The sequence below is a fragment of the Pimephales promelas genome, chromosome 25 (assembly GCF_988280905.1).
Source record: "Pimephales promelas chromosome 25, fPimPro1.hap1.1, whole genome shotgun sequence".
NCBI lineage: Eukaryota > Metazoa > Chordata > Actinopteri > Cypriniformes > Leuciscidae > Pimephales > Pimephales promelas.
The window spans coordinates 14,789,258-14,797,684 of record NC_142793.1 but is presented as its reverse complement, the minus strand read 5'-3'; the positions used below and the strand labels follow the sequence as shown (position 1 = coordinate 14,797,684).

General features: G+C 37.0%; 1 protein-coding gene across 2 annotated transcripts in view; it reads right to left on the bottom strand.

Annotated features, from left to right (window-relative positions):
- Positions 1-5,621: 5,621 nt before the first annotated feature.
- Positions 5,622-8,427, bottom strand: part of agbl1 (AGBL carboxypeptidase 1) — a 222,757-nt gene continuing 219,951 nt past the window's right edge. For both annotated transcript variants that reach the window (XM_089128014.1, XM_089128013.1), the window contains one exon: positions 5,622-6,700. In XM_089128014.1, the coding sequence (XP_088984140.1) occupies positions 6,436-6,700 (265 nt within the window). In that variant the 3' untranslated portion in view covers positions 5,622-6,435. The remainder of the gene's footprint in view (positions 6,701-8,427) is intronic.

The following is an 8,427-nucleotide window of genomic DNA, read 5'->3' as shown; positions in this document are numbered from 1 at the left end:
AGATGGCTGAGAGACATTATAAAAGAGAAAAGGCCAGAGTAATATCGCTTAAAGGAGTCATGAACTGCATTGTTTTATGTTTCCTGTTGTGCATTTATAATGTTATTATGATATTTACATCATAATGTGTCATAATTTAGAAGTAAAAGGCATTTTTTCTACCCTGATTTTAGCCTGTGATTTGAATGCTCTGTTTGAAGGGGCTATGATTTGATTTGATTTGAAAAAACGCTATGATTTGAAAAAAAAAGTATATATATATATACAATTTATATAATAAATGTATATATAACATATCAATACACAAATAAACAAACAAATTGTGCCTTAATGGACCAGTGTGATAAAATCACTAACATTTAAATACAAATAAAACAAATAAATAAATACACAAATAAACCAAAAATGAAAATGATGTCATTAATGACTCACCCTCATGTCGTTTCAAGCCCGTAAGACCTCATTCATCTTCGGAACACAGTTTAAGACATTTTAGATTTAGTCCGAGAGCTTTCTGTCCCTCCGCTGGTCCATTGACAATGTACGGTATACTGCCCTTGTCCAGAAAGTAAATAAAGACATCATCAAAGTCGTCCATGTGACATCAGTGGGTTAGTTATAATTTTTCGAAGCATCGAAAATACATTTTGGTCCAAAAATAACAAAAACTACGACTTTATTCAGCATTGTATTGTCTTCCGGTTTATAATCCGCAACGTCTTATTGCTGTTAACAAAACTGTTGCAAATACATTTTACACACACACAAAAATATTTTTTTATTAAATGGAGGGAAGACTCAATATTTACCTTGGTCTAAATTCATTTTTGTTGACTGTGAGGCCATGAAAAGCAGTTTTGAAGTCGTCGTTTACGGGGGATTCTGTTCAGTTTGTTAAATCCACATCCACAGAACAGAATAAAAGAGCTCAGATTCTCAATGGTTCACTTTAAGACCAAATTAGCTGGAGATACTGTATGGCCACAGTCACACTTACAATGAGATATTTTGAGTAAGATCACAGCCGGTGTTGTAAAAAGTTAATTAGCTGCTTGAAGCAAAATGCTGCTGCAGGCTCCTTGTAATTTGATGGAGTTAAACTTTAATCGTACTTCTTTTAAGAACTGTTAACTGAAAGGTTCTTTGAGGAACTCAAACAATGGTTCTTCTATGGCATTGGTGGCCCCTTTGGAACTTTTTTATTTAGTCGTAATGTTGTCTAACAACCTATGTTGAACAGCGCCAATATTTGCAGCACAAGTCAATCATGGCCATCCATCCTCGGATTGTCAATAAAGCAGCTATAGGTCTCCTGACATGAATGGCTAGAAGTGCAACACATGTTCAAAGTTGTGCATGTCTCCCTGAGAGTAGTGCATTAAATCCCCTTCGCAAAAGCAGAGAAAGTGGTCAATTATCCACTACAGACAAATTTAACACAGGTAATTTAGTGTCACACTCTTTTTCACGACTCTTATCTGCTATGACAGTGAAGCCTGAGGCGAAAACAAACTTGAAAGCAAAGTGTACAGGGGCATTACAAGGGAAAGGATAATTCGCTTTAAAAAGGAGCTTTCTTTTTTACATTTGTGAGAAAGTTTGTTCTGTAGGGAATAAGCTTTATAGTTCCAAAATGTCTACCAGTCAAAAGTTTGGACATTGTAGACTTTTGACTTATGTAAAATATGAAACAAATAAAAGCTCTTGGATGCTTTGTAAACAGAAATGAAAGAATTTCCAATTATGACGTTCCTTCACTATCTATTCCAACCTTATTGAAAATATTATGATGGAACCCATTGACTTCTATAGTATTTTCTTACTATGGAATTCAATGGGGCCCATCAACTGTCTGGTTACCGAAATTCGTCTGAATATCTTCTTTTGCGTTCATCAGAAGAAATAGATTCATAAACGTAAATGAGGACAGAATTTTCATTTTTAAGTGAACTATTCCTTGAATGGGCCTTAATATGAAGAGATGCGTGGCTCAGAAAAGTTATTTTACAACCAGCATCCATAAATCAAAAAATGACACATAATATCCAGATGGCCCACTGACAAGAAAAACAAATGGCAGAGTTAATGATCAATGTAAACAGGTTTCAGTTTGATAGGAAGATCTACCACACAAAGCATGCAGGAAAATCTAATCAAGTTAAAAGGGAATGACTCTCATTATAAACAGAGCTTCTAAGCAATGTTTTATTCATAACACTCGGATGCTTTTCAATTCTGTCATATTTTATCCATTTTGGACAGTATTAATGTCTCCTGAGGAGTTAGAGGTATAAATTAAAGATGAACTGGCGTCTTTCTTGAAATGATCCTCCTGTTGAAATTGCATGTGTTCTACATTCATGTTTTTTTTTTTACGTATAAAGCAACTGTTACACACTTTTATTTTATTGGATTTAGCCTTACTGAAAATGCATAAGAAACATTCATATTTAATGTTAATGACAATCTTACAGTAAAGGTATTAGAACTACAGCACCTGGTTTGCATACCTCTCAATCCTGGATATCTTAACTACAGTGGCCGAGAGAGAGCGCAGTGCAATTTAAAGGGGTAGTTCACCCAAAAATGAAAATTCTGTCAGTATTTACTCACCCTCATGTTGTTCACCCCGTAAGACCTTTGTTCATCTTCGGAGCACAAATTAAGATATTATTGATGAAATCTGAGGGCTGGATCCCTTCTTCATACTTGTCCATAGGCTTCTGAGGGATTGAAACTTGCCGGCCTCGAAAAGTTATTAAAGACATCGTTAAAATAGTCCAAATGACTACAGTTGCTCAATCTTAACTTTATCAAGCGACGAGAATACTTTTTATGCGCAAAAACAAACAAAAATAACGACTTTATTTCAACTATTTTTTTCCTTTTTTTAATTTTAATTTTTGGGTGAACTATCCCTTTAAGAAAACACACGCAAATAGAAGAAACAACACGTGTGCTCCAAATACTCACAACTCAACCAAATAACGTTACAGAAACGCGCTGCCAAAGTTTATAACACAACCAAATCAAGAAATACGCTGTAAATAGCACTGACCTCAACGGAAATGTTTTCCAACTTTCCAAATGTTTTCCGAATTTTACGAGGTGGCTAATTTGTAACAATTCGTACGACCTCACTCGTACGAATTAGCACGTTTTTGGTAAATTATACATATTTTACGAATTGGCCAATTCGTATGAATTCGTACGAATGACCTACCCCTGACCTCGCCCCTAAACCTACCCATCACGTGGGTTTGGAAAAATCGTACGAATTCGTACGAATGAGGTCATATGAATTAGCCACTTTTTAATCACTCGTACGAATTCGTACGAATTGGTCGTGAGATAGCGTAGGGGGACCCCAATCCGGATGACCAACGGACACGTTTTTCTTCGCACCGCACTCGGTCGGACCAATTTCGGAATTCGGACCCATTCACATGCGGTCTGCGAATCTCCATAGGAAATGAATGACTTCCGGTCGTTTCGAAGCCAAATCGGAGCTGATTTCAAATGCCAGTGTGAAAGGCGGCGTAAACCCTCATTCACGAATCCCTACGTTCGGTTCACTGAAGGAGTGAATGATGCACGTGCAAGAACTGAACTGAAGTAGTTGAAGGAGATCGCAATTCTCGCGCATGTGTCGTGGAAATCCCTTGAAGACTCGTTTCTTTGTGCCAAAAAGTATTTTATCTGTTAGCTATTATACTTTTATTTTATACCCGACAGAACCCTTTAGGTATAGAGCCATTTTGTGTATGTACATGTGGCATTTGAAAAGTCTTTTGGCAACATTAAACGGTCCTTCCTTGTCCCTGAGCAGAACAGCAGTGTGTAAAATCAGAGCCCCCTATAGATATTTGGAGAAAGCCACCTGCTAGCTGAACATATGTGATAATGTAGTAATCACTATTACTAGTGAGAGCTCCTAGAGGGTCATTCCTCTGCGGGCAGGGGAGAGTAAAGCCTCGGTCGCTGACGTCTTCCCGCTCGGTCTGCAGTGGGTATAGCGCCAGACAGAGCTGGAGAGAGACACAATTAAGAAATGCAGTGGTGTGTGTCGTACCTCACGTCTGCAGCATACCAATGAAGACCAGCCCACCTCTCCGGTCTCAGGTATAGCCCACCCCTGCCACGATCTAATTAGACCATCTCTTTGTAAATGGGAATGAGATTACAGGACAGGATAGCATGCCGTTTGCTGCGGGTTGCTGGAGGTCACAGCTAAGTCATTACCCGGCACTAGATCCCGCCCTGAATGACACCGGGAGAATGAAAATAGTCATTACCCATACTGTCTTTATTCAGAGAAATAAAGACTTAGCCTTCTGTTTAGAAGGTTACATTCAGCGCATCCAGGTTTTCTGTGTAGAAACTTCACTATGGTTGTTTTAACTCATGTGCAGTGTGTGTGTTGGATATATAAAAAGGCCCTATGATTTATAAGTTGTTTTGTCATGGGAACCAAAAAAAAAAAAAACATCCCACAAGGTCAAAGATTACTACTATCCTGGACCTTGTGGGGAGTGGGGACATTTGTTGTGTCCCCACAACGCAGGGTTTTACCAGGACCACACAATCTCTCTCTGTGTCTCACACACACACACATTTATTTAATACTGCTATTAAAGCTATAGTATACTATATCATAATGGTTGCAGGCTACTGCTGCATGTTGCACTTAATAACACCCTTTAGCCATGATTATATTCATAAACTGCTGTTTTCATAAAAAATAAAAATAAAAAACATGATAGAGATACAGTGATATTCAAATTTCTGTCCCTCAGACCGAAGATGAACACATATCACGCAATGGCAGAATTAGCTTTGAGCTAAAAGTGTCAGTCTCTTATTGGTGGATTCTGTTGGCTCCGGAATTTGAACATGGACTGACATGAGTAAGTTTTTGTAGCTTTGCTCTCAAACCAAAGGTTGTGTGGGTCCAAACTGTGCAGATATGACAGAACTCATTATATGAGACATTCAGAGGAGAGTTTGGATGAAATCTGTCTCAAAGGCTCAGACTACCTTTGTAAAACAAATGACTTTTTTACTGAAACCCCAATATCAGCCTAAATTGCACAAGATGAAAAAAGGAAGAAAAGACCAAGACCACAAACAGCATTTATCTGACTGTATTTTACATTTAGTGTCCATCTCATATTGATTTAGTGCTCAGAATATGACAACAACAATGATTAACAGAATGAGTTTTGTTCACTTAATGACAGTCATAATATGTCACTGCAGACATTTTTCGTAAACACTTTATTCTTTTCGTTTTTACTTATATATCAATGTATGCATGTTTAAAATGCATAATATAAATATATATATAAAAGAAAAAGTAATACAGTATCTCCCTCTGTCTATTTACGTTTTTATAAGTATTTGTGCGTATTAATATTTTTTTACTTAGAAAATCGCACATTAGCAACATGTTACTACAGTATATGTAGGCACTAGAGCAAAGACAGCTCTCTCTCTCTCACACACACACACACACACACACATATATATATATATACACACATATACACATACACGCACACACACACACACACACACACATATATATATATATATATATATATATATATATATACACACATACTAGGGCTGTCAACCGATTAATCACGATTAATCGCATCTAAAATAATGCAAGTATATTTAAGAAAAACAATATTATTTATATATAAAATATTATATATAATATAAATTATATATAAATCTATATACAGTATATGCGTGAAAATATTTCTTAAATATATATAAAAGCATGAGTGTGTATTTTTATACATAAAATAATTATACACTGAGCACCCACATATATTATGTAAACGCAAACTTTTATTTTGGATGCGATTAATCGCGATTAATCATTTGACAGCCCTAATACACACGCACACACATATATAACAAACGATCAAGAACGACACTAAAAACTAAAACCATAAAAACATACATGATTACTGATCTTCAAAATCTATGATAATAAATACACATTATTAAAGGTAAACTTTATATGCAGTGCTATCTTAAGTGCTATGTCAAGTGTATACTAATGCGTTTCAGTGGAAGACCAGTTATATGGCAGAGTGCTATTTAAAGTAAGAGCAATCGTAAACAAACCCACAACACCTGCAAATGATTCACCGCAAACACCAAAGGGCCAAAACACCCAATGAGCTCATCACGCCATTATGATTATGCATCAGGGAATTATTCTTCAAGTGCTGTTTTATGTGAGAAATACATATTCATATAGTTTATATCAGGGAACACAGGTGGATATCTCATCCATGTTTTGCAGGTGTGGACATCTTATTTAATTTCCTAAACTCAAGACTAAATGCAGAATATTTCCATTTCACCTTTCTGCTCAGCTAATGTAAAATATAAACAGAAAAGGTGAACAAATGATACCTAAGACAAGTAGCCGTTACTGATGTCAATGGTGTTACACTGTCCGCTCTTGATGGTTAGAGTCTCCAGGGCGTCCTGCTGCAGGTAGTGAGGAACAAGGTGGTTCCGCAGCCCCCCGTTCCCACACAGTTCCTCATCTTCATCCTCTTCCGCGCTGGACGTGTTGCCATCCACCTCCATGTCCAGTTCGTTGGCACCAAACGGGTCACTGCAGGATGAATACTCGATCTCCTCTGTGCAGGGCGGCTCGTCGTCCTCGAAACAACTGCCCAAATAAACAAAGGTAAATTGGCTAGTAAGTGGTGTTATCCTGTTTTGGTTACTTAAAATAAAGCTGAAATAACATTAAATATAAATATTAGATGAAATACGAATTACAATTAGTCAACTAACTGAAATTAAAACTAAAATAAAAACTATTTAGAACCATTCTCATTCTAAAAAAAAAAAAACTCTTTCACAAATGCCACATTTATAAAAAAGTGCCCTAGCATCTTTAAACCTTTGGAAATTATAAGAGAATTGTGTTGTTATTTCTATTTTATTTTATTTAAATGGTATCCTCAAACAGTGACTGACTGTAGTAAAGTTGAAAGCAATACAGATTCAGAATAGGGCTAGGTGATATGGCCAAAAAAAAAATTTATCACGATAATTTTTTTTTTATATATCAGTCGATATTGATAATCTTTATTTCTTTCAAGTTTAAAGCCAGATTTTTGCTCCTAAGTGAAAGTTGTAGAAACCAGAGCATTAATTGTGGTCTCTTTATTGTCAAAACATATGACAAACCCTTGTCAAAGACGAGAACATTTGCCAAATCTGAGTTGGTTGTAATATTCTGACTGTTTGAGTTTTATTAAAATTAACCATTGGTCATCCAGCATCATGCATTTATGCCGCGTTCCAGGCAACCTGTAACCCGTGTTTTTCCAACCTTATACCCGTGAAAGTGTACTGGAACTGCAGTCAAACCCGGGATTTCCCACTCGTGAACTCGAACTAGATCCATGTACTCCCAGTTATGAGCTCTTATGTCACATAGCCTGTGAAACCCTACAAAACAATGGTTTGTTTACATCTAGCTACCACAATTCCTTGCGCTCAGGTAGTTTGGCGTGACTGGCCTGGAGCGCTACAAGGTCGTGAGATCGTTATCTATCGTAGCCCTAATTCAGAATCAGATTTAATAATGGAAATATTTCAATCTAAGCCGTGACTAATAATCTGGTTTATATCTGATCTTATTTGTTTTGGTTAAAAGAAGTTCTGAATGGCTGGTGACCACAATAGAGATGATAATTTAAACCTAAACAGATGCTTTGTTTGTTTTTGGCAGAGTATGGAGACATGAGCTTTAAAGGCTCCGCCCTCTTCTGGAAAGTGGGGCGGGGAGCAGCGGCTCATTTGCATTTAAAGAGACATGCACGAAACAGCATGTTTTTCCTTCAACTCAAAAATGTGGGACTCATTGACAGCATGATATAATCAATGATATGTGGGGTGTTTTGAGCTGAAACTTCACAGACACAATCTGAGACATATTACATCTTGTAAAAAGAGGCATAATATGTCCCCTTTAAAAAGTGAGTAGCCAAATAGTCAATTTCATGTGAGTCAAAAAGTCAATTTCAAAAAGTCAAAGTCAATTTCAGGTGAATCAAAAAGTCCATTTCAAACCCTGTACATTATACTAAAAAAAACTACAGCAATGCATTTAAAAAGGCCTTAGTTTTGAAGAAGTTCTCTGTAAATCATCACTTCATCACCACAGAGCAAAATTAATTTGAACGGAAATGCATCGCTCTGTCCCCGCCGCTGCATCTGGCGAAGGACACTGTGACCTTGAGTCTGCGGAGTGTTTTGATTGACAGTAAACATAAAGCCCAGTCACACTAATCAGATCAAAACCACAGGGATCCATGGAGAACGTGGATGTGATGAGCAATCCGATTCGCCCGTCCGTCCTCGCCATCGCCCGGTATGTGTGTG